Source organism: Corvus kubaryi, unplaced genomic scaffold, assembly GCF_017639235.1.
Source record: "Corvus kubaryi isolate FWS band 111438036 unplaced genomic scaffold, C.kubaryi_AGA036_p1.0 65499, whole genome shotgun sequence".
NCBI lineage: Eukaryota > Metazoa > Chordata > Aves > Passeriformes > Corvidae > Corvus > Corvus kubaryi.
This window is the reverse complement of record NW_024582053.1, coordinates 36,558-56,325: the sequence shown is the minus strand read 5'-3', so window position 1 is coordinate 56,325 and position 19,768 is coordinate 36,558. Positions and strand designations below refer to the sequence as shown.

The window sequence follows — 19,768 nt, the reverse complement described above, 5'->3', positions numbered from 1 at the left end:
TCTTCGGTGACTCAAAAAGCTACATTAGTTTCTCAACTTAGTGAGTGCTGAATTTAGCGACAGTCTTTAAAAAAGATCGGGCCATCATTCGTTTTTACCTCTGTATTTTTAATTTGACTGTAAAAGTGGAAGTGCACTGAAATACAGTGTCAGTGTGATGAGCAGTTTTTTTAAATGTGTACATGCTATTTTTCTTTGCTATTTTGATTAGCAATGCACAGCAAAAAAGCTTACAATATGTCTACTTTGATTAGTAATCAACATCACTGGGATGAAAAGTTACTGTTTTTCTCCCTGAGTTGTGGAGTGCATAGTTTTGTGTCTGTTTGTCTCTCAAGTGTTTCAGGAAGACCTGGTTTTCTTGGCCAAAAGTATTAGAAATTACGTTAACTCTGCCAAAACAGGTTAATTCTTAAAGAAGTCAATCGCCATTTGAGGATACTGGTTTCAGACTATACTTGGATTTAAGACATACAGTAGCCAGTCTCAGCTTTAGGTTGATCTGATTAGTTGTGGCCTACACTAAATATACAGCAGGCCATCTGCAAGAAGAATCAGAGGACAAAAGAGTATGATTTACATATGATAAGCCATGCTGGGAGACAGCAAGACTGCAGAAGTAGAATGTGAAGTAGGTAATAATATCTGTACAATCAAAACCCAGAGTGAGGTCTCAAATAAATTTTGTATACTAGCAGCTGGTCATTGCACTCTTTTTGCTGATGTTAAATCTCATTATACTTGGAGATAAATCTTTATTTCATTTTTTAAACTAAATTGGGGATTCTCTTTCTGAAATTAGGGAGCAGAATTCACTTATTCTGAGAGAGTTTATACAGTTGCCAGCAGAGAGACTTCTCAATAGAAAAGTTTCCTGTGACTTCATTAGGCAGCCATCAAATTCCCTGCCTCTGGGCTCAGGGAGCACGATAAGCTACAGCAGTTACTGATGAAGAACTTGACAGAGTGACAGTCAATGTTGGTGTCACACGCTTGATGTAAAGTTACTGGGTATGATCCCTGTCCCTGGGAGAGCTTCCCATCGTGGCCTATAAACTGGGAGCTGCCTGTGGTCTTCCTGTTCAGCAGCACCATGGTTGTCAGGACACTCTACTTCCTCAGTACCTAACTTAACCTTTTTATAAAGCTTCTGTAACGATAAACAACCTCTGATCTAAGACCCTTTATGTCTTTTTAAATTAATATACAGGACACTGAGTTGAAATCTATATAATGTATATATTTATAGCTATCACTGGATAATTCCTACCATCCCAAAGGATCCCAAAAGAATAAACACTCATCAGGGAACAGCTGCAAATCAAGGAAGGGAAAAATCAGTCAAATCATAAATCATGGTAAAAATAAGACTGAGGCAAAGGCATTTTGGGACTGGGGACAACACACTCATTTTGTGTTTTTGAAAGAAACATTATGATTTATTTTACATGTGTGCAACAGAAAAGACACATCACATATATTTTAGTCTTGTCCACAAAAAATATATATAGTGGTCTTCAATATATTTACTTCATGAAAAGGAAGATCTGAGTTGATCCAAGGAACCTTTGAACAGCAGTATCTGGGGAGGGTAAATTTTTCAAACCTGAGATTTAGACCATTAAGCCTGCAGGCTTTGCACATTACACATTATAAAATGCTGTTCCTTCTTTGCTCTCCTCCGTGATTTTCCTAAGTGTGCATGTTACTAGCAAAACTTAAGCAAATGTCGATTGTACAAAGCAGATGGACTCCTCAGATTTTTCATGTTGCTGCTGAGATTAATTCTAGCAGCCCAAGCTACCTACTGAAATTCAGGATTCCCTTTGGGGGCAATTGGGAGGGCAGGGTGGGCGTTTTTGTACTGCAAGTCACTGTGACCCTGATTTTTCAAGCACCATAGTAAAAGCATCTTGTGTAAGGTATATTACAGTAACAAATTATGTGAAAAATGGGGGATGAGCAATGTGGTTTCTGTTTAGTCTGTGCATGAACATCTCCACAGATGTCTTTCCTTCTTTGTCCTCAGTATAGCACTTAAAATTTGCATCAGAGAGCGTTATGCAAGGTTTGCATTAGGAAAGGTTGGGTATTTCTTCCCTGGCTACCATCTGGGTAATCTGTCTGATCCTTCCCCAGATTCTAATTTATCAATGATAGATTATATGAATTTCAAGGCTAGGCGGTAGCAGAGGGAGGTTTAGGGGTGGGAAAAATTTAAACATTATTGCATGCTATACATAGACTGGGGTTTTGTAATATCAGAGAGAGAAGCAGAGGAGATTCAGCCAGTTAACCTAATAGCACAGCTGGTAAAACACTAGGGGGTCTGGGTTAAAACCTTAGCTAGGTCATTAGTTTCCATCTTCCCCAAAGCTATTCACATTGTGAAGAGAAGCAGTCAGACAAATAAACAGTGAGGAGACTGTAAGATAGATATTAAAGCATAATAAGAAAATAATTTCAAAGAAAAAGAAAACCAGTCCAGCACTTTTTCTTAAACAGAACATTGGTCTTTCTGTGGAAACGAGAAATACTGCAGTGATCTTTGCAGGAAGAACTAATTTTGCTATGGTGATGTTTTCCATTGCTGTTTCACATAAGCAAAGAAACATTCTTTGTTGAATGGATGTGAAGAAATGTGGTGGTTGTACTGCAGATATTAGCAGATGCCATTGTGAAAATAAATTGTCCAGATACCAGAGGGAAATCATGTCACTGTTACTCTAGCCTAGAGAACTTCAGCATGGTTTTAGTGGTGCTCTGATGGACTTGGAGAAGATGACATGGTTTATGTGGGATTTTATGTGGGCTGAAAAAAGAGCTCAGTGTAGAAACTTGATTATGTTTTTTCACGGTTAATGGAGAAAAATTAGAAGAACCTCTAATTAGAAGAAGAGCAGTTCATTAGAAGAAGAACAGTTCTCAGAAGAACTGAGAGAGAGAATGTCTGAGGAAGGAAAGTCTGCCAAAAACTGTATCATGGGTTTGCAAACATTTGCTCTTTTTTCTCAAAGAACTTTCTCCTAAAAACATTTTGGGACTTTTTGTTAAAAATAGAATGTGATTGGAGAAGAAAGAAGAAATTTTAAATATTTTTTTTTTAGCTTTTATAAAATATTATATGTGAAGATATTGCATTGGTGTAGTGCAGGTGTTTTATTTATCTGATTTCTTATTTCTTTTACCTGCCTATTAACTGGACAGGAATATTGAGAATTAGTATTTGCAGTGTCTAAATGAGATTGACACTGCAGGCTCAGCCACTCATGCTCACCGACCCATCACCCTGTGATGCATATTGCTAAGTCAGATGCTTCGTGTGTGTCAAACATAGGGCTAGCTGGGCATATGTTATTAAGGTTGCTTTCTGGAAAATGAAAGTAAGATGGGGTATCTCAAATGTAAAGAAATCTTGTGCCTGCTTGCTCTAGATACCAGGTTTTTTTATGCCACCCACATGATTTCACTTGATTTACTTGGTTTGTATTCTGATACATGGGTCAAACCTTCACCAGTTTCTTAATTGCTGTTATTTGTTTAGACCTGTATAACATTTTTGTCTGCTTAGGTTTTTTCCAGTACCTAAATCTCCCTCACTGTGTCCTTCTCAGTGTTTATTTTAAGTAGCACCTTAGGGATAGGTACCACGCCATTCTTTGCCTGTGACAGTAAGTAGTTTATGGCCAGGTAGAGCTGGCCTCCCATAAGCAATGGCACAATAGTATTTTCTTAGCTCCTGCTGTCTGTAAGCCACACATCTCCAGGTTTGACCACACCATTTGAAGATGTTCATTCAAGTACCATCAACAGTCTGCAGACAATCTGGTTGCATATTTAGGGTTCTGGTATCACCGGCTTATGTGAGAATAACCAACTCTTTCAATTACTAAAACAATTAATGTGTGTGTTGTGTTCTGTTGGATGTTTCCTTGCAGTGCTCTGAGGTGCTGACTGTGGACATGTTTAGCTGGGCAAAAACCCAGACATGGTTCATCAGTCCAAAGCCTTCCTGAGCTGTCCTTGCCATCTGAAATGGGTGGGCTAGGCAGTGTTTCAGTCTGACTGTGATGTTCCTCAGCATCCTGCCATGCTAACAGGGTGCCAAATCACAGAATAATGCTTTTCATTTGTTTAGTTTTACCCTGACACATCTATCTCAGTGTTGTTTGTCCACAGATGAGCTAGATATGGGAGTCACTGCTTTAGATCCATTGCAGTTCTGTTGTATTCTCTGTTGAAAATCCTGAGAGAGTGGATAGAACCCAAACTGCTATCTGAGGAAGGAAGGTCTGCCAAAAACTTGTGTCATGGGTGTGCAAACATTTGCTCTTTCTTCTCAAGGGTACTGACCAGTGCCTTGCTTAAATACCAAGCATTGGAAATTTCTGTGATTCTCCCCACACACAAGTTTTTCCTTTAGAGGTAGTGGAAAATATCTCTTCACGTACTTAATTTTTTTGAGCTGATTCATAAGTACAAGATTTTATGTTATTTTTCTCTAATTAGTTGATGAACACTGTATGCATCCAATCTGTTTTTACTTTTCTTATTCCATGATTTTCAGAGTAATAAGCCTGTCTAGCCCTTTCTTCAGCCTCTGCCCTTGAACAAGGGGAACTTCCTTATTCCTTATTCGGAAAGGTTCCTCAGTTGTTTTCGTCCCAAGTTGTGTCACTAAGCATGCCCCTCTAGAAAGAGCCATAGCCCTGTGTATTTTTTACTTAGGTAAGTTCATTTTTACAATATACTGTTGCATATCGTACCTTTCCTAATTTTTTATTTATCAGATGTGTAAGTTAATGGTGATCTGCTATCGCTGTAAACTCCAACGTTTTTGTGAGCTTAAAATGAGTAAGTGTTCCACATGTTTTCAGGTTTAATTCATTCATGAAAATCAATGCACTACTCCTGGCTAAATCAAAAGACCTCTCATTGACCATGGGTTAAGTGTGTGCCAGTGGACAGTTGCTGTCTGTCAGCTGATATGCAATAACCTGTTCCTTTGTAGTCACTTCCTTTTTGTTTGAGCTTCTACTTTTCTGTAAGGTTTTTTCATATTCAAGCCAAGATTTTAAAATGTCAGAAGAATCCGTCTGAGATTTTACAGCAGCACCCAGCACGTTCAGTAGGTGTTTTTCATGGGTAGTGCTAAGGAGATAGTATTCAAGAAACAGATGGTTTTGTCTTGGTCAACGTACAAATGTAATTAAGACAACCTTAGTGCATAATTTCATGAAGCTTTAGTAATTTACTGTTGTGTATCTGTTTTGTGTATATATATGCCTGAGGGAAAGACAAGTTTCTGAATGTTTTTAAAAAGGCATCATAAGTGGTATTAGCTATATTATATATGTGGCTATATATATATAGTGTATTACCAGGTGTTAGTGCTGTTTAGGACAACAGAGGCTTCGTTTTTGTATTTTCCATCATCAAAGGAGCAGAAACTCTTTTATCATAAGCATTGCTCAGTTTATATTTTTTCTCTATATTTTGCTAAAAAGAAAGAAGAAAAATAAAATGCTTCCTGACCATTTTTAAACCCTGTATGTATGTTCTATTTGAACATGCAAACATATTTTATTGTTGCTATGGTGTGATAATTGTTAATAGTATGCTACTCTTCCACTGAGAACAAAAAAAATTGCCAAGATGATTCTGCATTGTTAAAATGTTTTTAATACAGTCATTCTTCACGTATGTAAATGTAGTATAACAGCTAACTAAACGAGGAGAATGCTTCTGACAGGGTCACTTTATTCAGCTACTTCTGAAATAGCTTAGTTTGCCAAAACCCACTCAAGTGTTTTTTCAATAAGTAATGTTTTGTTGTGATGGCATGTAAAGCATCACCTCTATCTCTTTTTATCACTAATATTAAGGGAAGGGAGTAGATTTGTTCACTGATGAGTATGTTGTCACTGCAGTTTCTAAAGGCTTAACTCATAGCTGTTTCCTAGCAGTTTAAAAGACAGAACAACTCACCTTGTTGTCACAGGGGTTGACATGTCAGATGCAGTCTGGCTGTTGAATCACTCCACTGCCATTACTCCAGTGCACCTCTAATGTAATTCTACTTCCTTTCTTTACAGAAGAAAACTTTTATCTTAGATCTAATTTTGTGGAAGAAAATTTATTTGTTTTTGTATCGGCTATAAAATGAAGTTGAACACTAGGGAAAATGTGTGTAAATAAGGAAAAATGAATGTATGCCAGCTGCTCCCTTTCATTTCTGATAAGATTTTTAGAATTGATGTTGTTTTTTCTTTATGATGCATGCATGTTAATGTATTGACCAGGAACCCTTTTCTCTCTAAGACATCTGAGCTGTCTGCAAATATTTGAAATACTTCAAACTCATGCACTGATCTCTGAATGTTGACTGGGCTCTCATGGAGGTTGATGAGGATAGACTCCTCTATGTTGTAATGGAATCCAGATCACAGTAAGAACTGTTCTTAGCTTCTCTACATCATATCTGTAGCTGAAAGGACTCCTCTGCTCGCTGGAAGGAAATTAGAGCATGTCTTGTTTTGACGCCATGCTTCCATGGACCGTACAGACAGTAACAGAACACAGTATAGCATAGATACTCTTCCTGAATTTCAGGATTCCTTTTCCTTAATTCTTTACCTGTCTTAATGCTTCATCTTCTTTCAAGGAAAGATAGCAAAGCCAGCCTTGATTTGAGAGGAATCTTACACCGTCTGAGATGATGAAACCAATGCCTCACGTCAGAAGCAGTTTAGGAGTGTGTTCCTTTTTTGTTGTGTTAATCAACATCTTTATTAAACTAAGGCTAGAGCATGAGTTTGAGTAGTATCACACAGTTATCTGTGCTCTTGAGTTACTGGCATGCCCTCAGCTTAGTTTTGGCCAATGCCCATTAGCACTCCCTGAGCCACAGCCCAGAGCATGGATAAGGCAGGACAAGGGACTGTGCACAAAAGTCATACAGGTAAGATTACCAGGATTGAGTGGGAAGGTTTATCTGGATGGACACAAGTGGCCCCACTCTCTTCCTGGCATGTTTTATTTATGACTGTACACATAGCTGCCCAGTCCATTCCACAGCATCTGAAATGAATGAGAAGGAGGTTACTGAAGAAGAGGTCATTTGAGTACAAACACTTATTTTACTTATTACTCTGGTGCCTTGAGAAGCCCTTTTGACAACCAGCAGAGCTGGTTAAAAATGATAATCTCCATGTTTTTCATTAGACATTAGTCCATGTTCTCCATTAGCTTCAACAACCAGCAGTCCTTCTGTGTCACTACTGGAAATTACTGTACCAGTAGCTTTTCAGTGTATCACCCTTCCTTGTGGTGTTAAGAAAAGTACTACTTGCAATAATAATGGGGCTGAAAAACCTTAATCACTAGCACAGTGTTTGGAAAGTTGCCTCATATAGATTTAAAGGTGAACAGAAAACCCCCCCCCTCACTTTTGTACTAGACACAGGAGTAACTTCACTGTCTTTATAATAAAAATCTTAGTGTGACCAGTACAAATTTTTTCATTCAAATGGATCCCACAAGTGTGATATATATGGTGTATGTCTGTCAGGAACATGGGCATTTATTTCATACAGCCATACGATTGTATTAGGTTTCTAAATTACTTACCAACACTGTCAGCAGAAGACATAGGCTTTGTAATAAGAGTTGTACCGAGGGTAGAACTGTTTTAAAAATCAAAGGGTCTATTCCAAAATACAGCTAAATGGAGAAGGTCATGCAAGTTTTCCTTTGCAGAAGTGTGGAGTTTTCCAACCAGTACAGACCAGTTTCCAAGCTGCCATTTTGCACTCAGTTTTTTCTGTGCCGTGTGTCAATGTCTGCTCTACCTCCAGAGAAAGTGCCAGGCTCTGACTTAGCAGTTCAGGTGTGATCAAGTTCCTTGTCTTGGGGCTTGCACAAAGATCAGGAGAACTTGATGCATATTCTGCCAAATCTTGCAGTTGGAGTTCTAGCACAATAGAGGTTGAGCTGTTTGTTGCACGAAAGAACTGGGCACAAGGGGTGCAGAGTCATCTCATCTCCTGGTTTTTCTCCTTATGACCTGCACCTCAGTGTTTTCAGTTACGAGTTTGATCACACATCTGATTATGGCTCAGAAAAAATTACCTCTTTTCATTAATCAGGCATTGAGTGTTTGGGGGAGGGGGGTGGTGATGTTTGGTGCTAACCAGTGGGAGGACACCCCGGTCCTGTGGGAGAGTCATCCTTTTGTCTCCTCTGCCTCCTCCTGGTCACCCATGTCTGTCTGTCCTCACAACTTGCCTTTGCCTCTCTCTCCCCTTTTCCCTTCTTTTTCTGATCCTCCCATCAGTAGCTTCTGGTTGTTCTACCTTTCTATTATTCCCTCCCTCATGTAGGGAAAGGTGTAACTAGTGCTGCCAGGCAAGGTGTCTCTTGGCTTTCAAGTTCACACCTCCCCACACACATGCCACTAAAAGGAACGGGGCAGATTGGAAAGGGGCAACTTTGATACGTAAGGCTTCAGCTCTCTGTGGCCCCAGAGTGCGGGATCCTGGGCTGGCAGCTGGATGGGCCGGAATGCAGCAGTGCCAGGGCCCTGATCCCACTGGGCAGCCACACACCGGGACTCCCTCCTCACTTGGCACGATGGCAGCACAGCCAGCGCTGGCCTGTGGTACGCATGGGTTTTGCCCCGCAGGGAAATGGAAAGATGAAATTTAATATGCAAGCAGAACAGGAAAGAAAGCGGATTTCCTCCAGAAATAAAAACAAAAAAATCCCTAAACTTTTCCAGCACATCCTCTTCAACATTGGAAGCAGCACTAAAACCATTCAAGGTATAAAACATTAGAAAACCAGCACTCCTACACGGACATTTCACAGGCAGGATTGCAGCATTTTTCCCAGTTCATGAAAACTTCAAAAACCCCACCACAAAACCCTCTTCTTCCTTCATTTAATAGGATAAGTTCTGTTCCTTTATGTGAAGCCTCTAAATTTTATACCGTTTCACTAGGCCTCTTGCTGTAGCTTTTGAACCTTAAATTAAATTGGGATTCATTAATACATTTGCAAAAAAGAAAAAGGAGAGAATGCCATAGAATGTGCTGGGGAAAGAGTAGAAGAAGGACCTAGAGCACAAATACATAACAAAACAACTGTTATTTCTGGCTGGTAAGACTAGTCTTCACACAGAGGTAAATTTTAGCTCTGGTGAGTTTGTTGGCAACAGAGGAGTATTTACAGTAGGTTTCTATATGCTGAAGTGAGGCATTTTGGTAGCAACATATAATTTTGGAAGACGTGATACTCTACCGTAAGTCATCAGGCAAATTCCCTAGTACTGCTAATTAGGTAATGCATATAATTGCCTTTAATTTTTTTTCCTAAAAGTTGTTTTAATTTTAAAATTAACACCCATTTGTAACTAAGCAGTACTGCCCTGTCTTTATTTTACAAGTAAAGGATTTCAAACCTTATGTGTAGGTTTTGGTGGTTGAGACATCTTTGCTGACTTGGAGATGTGTTTGGTTTTGTTTGTATGAACAACAGCAGTTTTCTGGGTATTCTTAGTCTGAGATAACTAAAGAGGGTTGGTTTACTTTAATGCCAAAGATTTTTTAAAAACAAAGAACCGTTACCTGAATATTAATTTTTGCTTTGTCACTTTTCTCCCGTCAGGTTTCATGGCAGGCATACAGAGGAACCCCCAAATGTCACAGTATGGACCTCAACAAACTGGACCTTCCATGTCACCACACCCATCACCTGGAGGTCAAGTGCATCCTGGAATTGGTAGCTTTCAGCAGAGTAATTCAAGTGGTACTTATGGGCCTCAGATGAGCCAGTATGGACCACAAGGTAAAATGCTTCCTGGTAATAGATACAGTAATTTTTTTTTTCTATATATATGTGTATCATATATGTGGGTTGGTGTGTTAAAAACAACAGAAGCACACACACAACACTCCCTAAAAAAAAAAAAAAAAAGGCTAAACAAATAAAGCTGTTATCCAAGGTGGAGCTGCACCTTGTGGAAGAAGCTGTTTCTGTTATTAGCACCTTTCTCTGTGTAAAAATAGTGACCTAAATTAGGCAAGGAAGTGATGAATCTGTGGCATTGCCAGGTCTATTGTTTAGGAGCCCAAGCATGTCATCTCTGTGATGAGGCTGCATTTGAGCGAGCATGGAATAAGGGTCACAACACCAATCCCAAAATAAGTCTTTTTTTCTTGGATGAAATCCCAAGGCCAACCTGAAATTGCGTGGTGACTTCGAGGGTAAAGTCTTCTAACAAGCATAATAATACAGTGGCTACTGTGGAAATAGAATATTGAGCTCTAATGCATATGGTTTGTGAATCTTAACTAACCCTTTAGACTGAGAGAGACAGTTCTTTTTATTTTGCTTGTTTGACAAAATTGGTGGGGGAGTAAAACAAAAATAGAATACACAATTTCTGCCCCTGGACAACCTTGAACTTGTCTATTGTTTTGCCTTTAATGGATAACCTTTATAAAGTATGCATCTGTTTAGGGGTTTAATGAAGTTGAAGTCAAGCCACAGAATATATAAGGGTCAGTATTTTCTTTAGAGGTACATAAAGAAGCTTTTCTATTTCAGCACTTCCTACTATTGCTTTCTTACTTAAAAGTTTCAAAAAGGACTTGAGCCAGCAATGGGAATTTCTGTAGGGCTCAATGACTGGCCTATGCTAGTAAGGATGGTTATTTTAGTCTCCACAGTTTCTGAGAACTAGTTCTGATGTTTGTTTGCAAAGAGCGTTGCTGCCCTATGCAATGCTCCTTTCTGTTTCATCCCTGGGTAGCGTTTGGTTTAGTGTTCTGAGCACAGGGCTACAAGCCAAGATTTCCCAGTTTCTAATTCTGGCTCTGCCTTTTACATCATCTTTCAACTTAGGCAAGTAGATTCATTTCTCTGCTTTGCCTTCCTTAACTATAAAATGGGGCTAGTAATGCCTTATAGCCATGTGCGAAGATTAATTACCTAACTCCAGTTGACTGGTGCTTTCCTTTTATTTGGAAAGCATTTTGTGGCCATAAAATGCTGTCCAAGTGCTTATTTTTATCTGCACAGTGAGCAACTAGCTTAACTGGTAAAAAATCCAGTGGATTTATGATGTGCTATCCTGACTTCCAGCTGTACTGCTGCTTCTGAGATTCCGAACCATGGGAATAGTGGGTGTCAAGTGCAGTAAAACATTAGCCATCCACACTGATTGAATGGAAAGGTTTTTGTACTAAATCAATGCATTTAAGTAACACGCCAAATACTACTTTCTTTTTTTGCTTGAGTTCAGCAGTTCTTTTCCTCCCTCTGTAGATGAAAGTGCCTATGTAATGATTTTATGGGTCATGGTCAGGAAGAAACTGCTATTAAAAAGTGAACTTGAGGGACAGGAAGAAAATGAGCATCATTGTCATTAACAGGCCGCTTCAGAAGGGTTTGGTGAATAGTGTGATGGATGAAAACCATGTTCTTCTGCCAGTGTTTGGAAGGTACCAGTGGTTCTGTGCGCTGATCATCATAAAATTAGGGCCTTGCAGACTGTCAGCTCTATAGGTAACAATTAGACCAGAAGAATACTACATTTTAACTAGGCTAATCTAACCATTAATAAAATCCAGGTATGATGATAGTGATATATTCCAAGTTACGTGTTTACCTGGATTTAAGGTTTTAATAGCGTTTTTTCATTTTAAATAAAAGTAATCTGTAATTGCAACTCTTAACATACCCTATTACAAAGCATAATCATATGCCAGAAATGATGAATATATAATAATGTTATCCCATATGCCTTTTCCTGCCAAAATAGGAAATATACTAAAAATTACCTGGGTTGAAACCAAGTTCTTAATTTATTAAACTAAAGTAATTCTCACAGATCTGATTTGTTTTCCATGTTTTGTTCACATAGGCCTTCTTCCAGAATATTGTTAAGCTTAGGCTGGATTTGACAGGACTACTTGTATTTTCATATATGCATCAAAGCAGTCTGGACACTAAGCTTTTGATCCAGCTTTGAATACTGGATTTCACTATGTGCTGTCCTGAAAACCATTGCTTAAGGCTAGTGTCCTGTGTGCAGTGGAATTGCTCACCATTGTAAAGACTACACCATTAAGTTTGGATTGGAAGTATTAGCCCCCAGTTCATAAGAGCAGAATGATCCATTTCATGCCTATGGTTGATTTATTTGATTTTTGTGTGTTTGCATGACACTTAGATCTATAATAAGAGCAGAATGTATTTTCCCAGGAAGCAGCTCTGTACTGGGTCCTAGTCCAATTCTCTGAAACCATTTCCTACAAAAATAATAAATGGCTTTGGCTCCACACTTCTGTGTGTGTCTGGGATACAACACAGGAGCATGCAGTACAGAACACTAATTTTAATTTTTTATTAAATCCCAGCATTTTCCTGTCCCCAAGAATAAATTAAAAAAAAAAAAAAGAAAGAAAAGCAGAGCAAGGATGGAAGTTGTTACTGAAAGAATCTCTTTGATTTGTATTTGGACAACATCTAGCTTGGGGGCTAATGAAGCCCTGGTCTATGACCCGAGCATCAGACTGCTGTCACAGCAAAATGTCCATTAAATGCACTCTGGAGAGCAGTCGGATGCCGTAGTCAGTTGGATCTTTTAAGACCGGGGCAGGGAAAAGCTTCCTGTGGATCAGTAAAATGTCTCAGAAATACATCCTGTCTCTTCCTAACTTTTCCTACTCAATTCAGCAGTAAAGCTGTTCTGTGGGGATATAACAAAGAGGGAAATCACTACTGAATATGTTTCCCCAGAGCTTCACTATAAGTTAAACCCCCTTTTGCTCGTGATAAAGTAGTATGAATTGAGTATTTGTGCCTTGTAACCTTTAATGTTGGACTCATTTCACAAAAGCACTTTGCTGTCTAGCTCCCACTGATTTTAATCCTCGATTTTAATTAAAATTGGTAGCATCTTAAGGATGAGATGCCCTGAGTATCTTGAGAGTCTGGACCTCTGAATCCAGACCCATGTATGCGAGAGCCTGTGGAGCTAAGACTTAAATCAGCTGTGTCTTAGTGAAGTCCCCTGGGTAAAATAGTTTAGAGGAATTCAGAACAACACATTTAAATTGTCTGTGGAAGAAAAGCTTGATGGTTAAGTGCACATGTAAAAAATTCTAGAACTATCCTAAGATGCTATTTTTAATACGATGCATCTGATCTATGTCTCTAAAGCAGAGAGCAAAGCTAACAGGTAGTTCTCAAATTTCCCTCTTTTCTGTTTGCCTAGAAATGGCAAGATCTCAGAGCACTTTGTTCAGCAAACCTGAACAAAGTGGACCAGGGTTTCAGCAGTAAGTATGAACATCTGTCTTTGGCAGGTTGTTAGTCAGCTTTTTTATACTTTATCTTCATTACACTTTTTTTTTTTCCTCCTGATTCCTGTTACAGCATTGTTTTTTCTCATGCATTAGAGATGTAGTCTCTCTGGGTACAATTCTAGTCTGCCAAGGGGGAGTTGGAATCAAAAATCCCTCAGATATGGAGGGGAGGAGTTGTTCAGTAGTATTGTGCAGCCGCTGTTGCCAGGCTTGTACCCACTTGAAAAGTGTGGGCTCTTGAACTTGGCTGCCTGACACGTCCAGCTGATGTGGGCTGGCCTAGCATCTGCTGCATTCATTGTGTTTAATGCTGCATCCATCTGTTTTCTGTCAAAGCCACTGCCAACAAATTACTAATCTATTAGAGAAACATGGAAATAAGATTGCACTCCTCATTCCTGGCAATTCCTCTTGTATTTTGTTTGGCTTTTATTTTGCCTTTTTTTTTATGGTCTGGGAAAGGTATAAGAATAGCTAGTACTTGAGGTATTGAGGAAATGCTTAGGGGAAAAAAAAATATGGAAAAAACCATTGAAACTTGTTTTCCTTACTAAAAAGATACAACTTCCCGGTGCTCTTGGATGTGTATCCCTGGAGATGAACGATTAGAAGCTATTTTAACTGAGCCACATATTTTTATGGAGAAGATTCCACGTTTTTTTCTGTGTTGTGCATATGCTGGAAAAGCCAAAGCACAAAAGATTACGTTTTTTGTCCCAATTCAAAATAGCATCAAAACAGCGGTAATGTTTTAGCATTGGTGTTTGCTCCTCCACGCGTGCTGCTGAATGTGCTTCGTAGACCCTAAATGACAAAACAAATTGGCTTTATGTAAATTGGACTGACAGTAGCTCCCAGTGATCATGGATATCAGGTCTGCTAGTCTAGGGAGGGAATTTGCTTCACTTTGGGAAGTAGTGTTACTAATAGCATGTGCATAAGATGTGCTAACTGTTGTGCATAATCTTTGAGTGCATATATACACTATCTTGCTGTATTACATTTTTCTTGCACAAAGCAGCTGGAAACCCAGAGCAACATCCAAGTTGTGTGCTGTTGCCTGTAACACATAGCAGAGCAGTGTGAAACTAGTCAGCCCTTCAGTTTGTAGTCACATATGCTGGATCAGATGCGTGGCTTGAGCAGGTCTCAGCAACCAAAACTCCGGCTGGGGGCAATGGCTCACTGAACAGAGAACAGTCAGCTGCCAGCAGCCAAGCCTAGAGGAGGAGGAGAAGTGACAGGGCAGTCTTAAGCCAGCATAAAGCTGAATCTGGAGCCTTTCATCTCTGCTGAACCACATACTTCCATGAGGACCCCCAGGCAGAAGCTTGGATTTTAAAACAGGAGAGAATGGTTGCTTCATTTCCATGGGAAGTGTAGGTCTCACACGTTCTCGCTGAGGAGATCTTGTAGTAGAGTGAGTCAGTTACAGGGTGGAGAGGAGAAGATTAGTGAAAGCACAGCAGCAGGAGCATATGAGTTAATTATGTGTGCATTCAAATGATGGATGAATATGTTTATTTTAAATACAAACGGGGGTTGGATGCCACCAACTCCTCTGCCTGGTAGCTGAGGCCTGAGGAGAGGCATGGCTGATCTCCACATTCAGAGCAAGAGTCCAAGGGCTTCTGCCTTCGAATAAGCGTGGGAATATCTGAGAGTAATCAGGAAACTCTGCTGTGTGGCATCCCACAGGGAGGGAATGGGTCATGTTTCCACTAATCTGGATGAGATGGAAATGAAGACAAGTCAAAACTGATGACTGAAGTAGTGCAATGTGATACGTTTCCTAAAATAGTATTCTATCATATCTTTAGCTTGCTTTTTTTTTTTTTTCCCTCTTTCTCATGCTGCTTGGGTTTGTTTCTGTAACACTGCATGCTGTATACTTGCTTTTTCTTGAGATTTCAACGTGACAGGAAAATCAGCACTCAAATGAGTTAAGCTGCTGCAAGCAGAGCACTTTACTCCAGTGACAACATAGATTGGATTCAGCCATCCTTCGTAAGGCACCTGCTTACATTAGCATCTTTGTACTATTGCTGCTTACTTGTGTAAGACTAGTTTTCTCAGAGGAGGTGTACTGTAAGCTACCACCCCTTCTGCTGGCATAGCCAGACTGAACTTACTAGGAAAGCAGGGGTGGGGCAGGAGGCAGCAGGAATCTTTCTCAGACCCCAGCAGTTATCCTCACCAGTCTACTCCAAATCATCTCTGACTCAAATGGGCAGAACAGTTAGGAGCAAGAAGCCTGTTGCTGAAACTGCAGAAAGACAAAGGAATGAGAACATGAAATTACAAAAATAAGAGTCTTCCTTGATCTTATGTAATGGGCTTTTTACGTGCCACATCTCTCTTTATTGCGTAAGACAGTCGTGTACTGTGTGCTGTGCTGATAACCCTCTGGAGGCTGTGCTTTTCTTTATTTCATGATGCCTCATAACATATATTAGACAGAAAATGTTTGAGGGTACATGAAAATCAGGTTCATAGGATCATTCAGGTTGGAAGAGTGCTCAAGAGCTGTTTTTTTTTAACTGACCTTGTATTCATATCAGGGTCAGATAAAGGATCAGACCAGGTTACTCTTGGCTTTATCCAGCTGGATTTTGGATGCAGGGAGTCTACAAAACCTCCTTGGGCAATTTGTTCTGCTGCTTCTCTGTCCTCATATGTAAAAACGTCCTGACTTTGAGGCCAGCGTAGGTCACTTCAGTTCACATGTGTACGTTCTGCAGCTGCTAACTTCCTAAATAGAAGTATGTGCTCAAAAGTTTTAATGTTTTTCTTTGTGCTTTTTATCATTTTGTTCAGGAAACTACTCCAGACCACCGACATACAGCGGTGTGCCCAACACAAGTTACAGTGGCCCAGGACCTGGCATGGGTATAAATGCCAACAGTCAGATGCATGGACAAGGGCCAAGCCAGCCTTGTGGTACCATGCCCCTGGGACGGATGCCATCAGCTGGGATGCAGAGCAGACCATTTCCTGGAAACATGAGCAGTATGACCCCCAATTCTCCTGGCATGTCTCAGCAGGGAGGCCCTGGGATGGGCCCACCCATGCCAACTGTGAACCGTAAGGCACAGGAGGCGGCTGCTGCAGTGATGCAGGCTGCTGCAAACTCCGCTCAGAGCAGGTATGCACTCAGGTGAAAGAAATTCAAATAAGTAGGAATGTTTTCCTTGTAATTTCTGAAGTAACAGCACTGTAGAGGTGTGTGAATGTGCATTTATAGATGTTCTAGCTGTGCCCTTATCTCTGGGAGGAGATGGTGTGTCCGAAGAATACTTATTCTTAATCATCTCCTTTTCTTAAGGAGAAAGCATGCTGTTGCCTGTTTGAATTATCCTCTCAAAAAGCAGTTGTGACAATGGAGATGATGGCCACTTCTAGTTTGGTTCTTGGCACTATAGGCTTTAGGAAAACCCACGGGATTGCAGTGACATTTGACAAGCCCTCTGCAACTTTAAACTGATCAGCTGATTATACTTTTTTTATCTCCAGTAAAGAGAGAGCTAATATGTCCTCAGCAGCTTGCCCCTGCCAGGGAGTAAGGAAGCCTATGAAGCTGCCCATCAACTCTTGCATCTACTGCCCACATTTTGAGCAGCAGTGCTGATGGCAGTTCTCTTCTGCGGGATGTTCTTGTTCCTGAGCAGGCCTGCAGAGGGGAGAGGAGGGCAGGCTGAGGGGAACAGCTGGAGGGGAGAGGCAGAAGGGGACATAAAACCAATCTGTAGTAATCTGGAGTTGATTCCTGCCATTGTGCATCCATAACAGAGAACCTGCAAACAGAACTGCAGAGTTTGGAGCCATCGTATGTCTTCTTGTCTCCCCTTTGGCCAGCATAGCTACATGTTGCCATTTGTATATGGGTTTTGGTAAAAGGCAGTTTTCTGTTCATGTCATTCTTACGGTGCCTGAATATTTGGAGTTAAACCTTTTTTTTTTTAGTGAAGTATTTCAGATTAAGTAACATCCACATTTCCCTGGACTCAAATAATTCCTGGCATATTTATTACCTTTTTCTGTTGCAAGAAGGTCCATAATGTTTGAGAATTACAGAAATCTAGTTGCACTCTTCTGGTGAACATGTTTTTATGTGTGTGTGTTGCTCACTGCACTTACACATATGCGTACACAGATGCCCATACATTCATCCAGGTATTTATCAGTCAAGACCAGTGTTTGTGGACACTAGAGTTGCTCTTATTCCAAGATGCAATGTTAAACAAGAAATAGGAAGCTAATGTGTCCCTGTATTTGTTGCTTTCTTGTTTTGAGAACTTGAAAGGCAGGTGGCTACTAATGATAAGCAGCAGCAAACTTTTAAAACAATAACAGTAAATTTAGTGTGCTTCATGTTCTTCCTTAGTAAAATAGAAACAGGTTCCCTTAAAATAGACCATACTCCAGCAGATATCTGTGAACCAGCAGTCCCTTTCTTCTGTTGCTTGTTTTAACAGACCTGTCTAGTAGGATTTATGGAAGTCTGATTCTGTCTGTCTGGTTTAGGCTATAAGCTGATAGGTCAGGCACAAAGGAATAAATAGGCCATCACTGCAGCTGCAGGAACAGGATTTCTTTATAATCACAGAATGAAAGGAAAAGCTCACATTTGTTGGTCTTGACAGCAAGAAAAGACTTTGTATTAAGTGGAAAGCATTTGGTTGTGATTCAACTTATACGTTGGGCATAGTGTGTGGTGTTTGATCAAAAACTCGGTTAAATGATTACCATTTCTATCTCACACCTTCCTCCCAAGTCAGTTTCGTAGAACTGCTTTTTCTTTCTAGCTCTGACTGGACAAAACTGCAGCATTTCGGAGCCTTCCTATCACATACTGCCCATTCCAGTGATCCAGCACCTATGGAAGAGCAGTCACTGAATTTCTGTCACAAATACTGACAAAAGGGTTGTTTATAAACTGCAAATTGGGAGGAACTTGTCACACTGCTCTCAGGCCAGGAGATTGCAAGCACACTGTTTTCCTCTTTGGTCTCAAGTCAACTGTAGGGGAGAAAGCATAATGGCTTTTGGCTATTCCTGCAAGTCCTCCAGACTCGCATATGGAAGGAATGACTTGACATGTACTTGACAGTGACTCGGATTTGTGATACAGATCAAATCCAGAGAGGCTGTTCTTTCATTCTGCTTTAGGCCACCACACATTAGGTCACCCACTTATCCCATCCAGTCTGGGGCTGTTTTCTTCACAGCACCCAAACTATGGCAACACTCAGGCTCCTCAGTGCACCAGCCTGACCAGTACAGGTAGGTAGCAGTGTAAACTGGACTTGCTGTGGGACCTTAGCATTCTTTAAAAATGTTTATGATCATGCCATCTGGCTGCCGAAGGAGTATAAAAATCACATGAAATATACAGAAGTACTTGCATTGTAGAGGGGATTTTAGTTTTTTGTTTTCTTTTTACTAACATCACTGTGACAGTACAGCAAAAATCTGCATGTCGCTCACTCACACACCTGCATGGCTTTTGGCACAGCTCCATTTCCTTGTGACTAAAAGGGAAATGAAGAACCTCATCATGGCTGATGAGATGTCTCCTTCCCCTGACCCAGGCACCATCTTTCTCTCTTCATTGTTGGTGTTCTTGTCTGCAGTGGTGCTGCCAAATTTTCTGGACTTGGTGGTATTGTCACTGCTGCCTAGGCAGAGAACTGCAACCCCCAAAGTATGATCTCTTTCTGAGAGATGATGTACTGCAGGAGTGATTACAGCATTTCCTAATGGGATTTTCAAGGAAGTTGTAGTACCCTGTAATTGAGTGTGCATGTATTTGAAAAACTAGTCTCTAGAAGATTTTTAGGAGCACTAAGTATCCTTTGCAAAACATTTGCCTGAAGCGCAGGTACTGTTTTCTCACCAGAGTCCTTCACACTGTTTTCTGTAACCATATCATAAATTACAGAACTGGGAGAAAGTATCTGTGTTGGCTCCCAGCCTGTTGCTTCCTCGCAAACAGGTCCATCTTCATTTGAGATTTAACCTTTAAGGACTTCCCTGCCATCATGTTAATTCAGTTGTTGCCTCTGTAGGAAATCTGTAATACCCAAATTATTGCTGCTGTCACAGCAATTAACAAGTTTTAATTACCAGTTTTCTGTAGCTGCTAGTTTGGTTTTTTCCTTAGTAACATTGTTCATATATGTGCACAGAAAAAGCGGAAAGAAAACCAAAAAATTAGAACACAAGTCTACTGGTTATCCTGTTCAAAAAACAAAACTTAGTGAAATGGGAGAGCACTCCCACCATACTACTTTGCCTGACTGGAAAGACATCCACTACTGTATGCCAACAAGCATGAGCAGTGCCCAGCCTTTTTCTTTGAATGTGTTGAGTTTATAAGATTCGGCTGTGGACCT

General features: G+C 40.2%; 1 protein-coding gene across 5 annotated transcripts in view; it reads left to right on the top strand.

The window, feature by feature from the left end:
* The window catches only part of LOC121673552 (AT-rich interactive domain-containing protein 1B-like), a 206,718-nt gene that overhangs the window by 151,540 nt on the left and 35,410 nt on the right, over positions 1 to 19,768 (top strand). For all 5 annotated transcript variants that reach the window (XM_042046924.1, XM_042046925.1, XM_042046923.1 and 2 more), the window contains 2 exons: positions 9,667 to 9,846; positions 16,191 to 16,518. In XM_042046924.1, the coding sequence (XP_041902858.1) occupies positions 9,667 to 9,846; positions 16,191 to 16,518 (508 nt within the window). The remainder of the gene's footprint in view (positions 1 to 9,666; positions 9,847 to 16,190; positions 16,519 to 19,768) is intronic.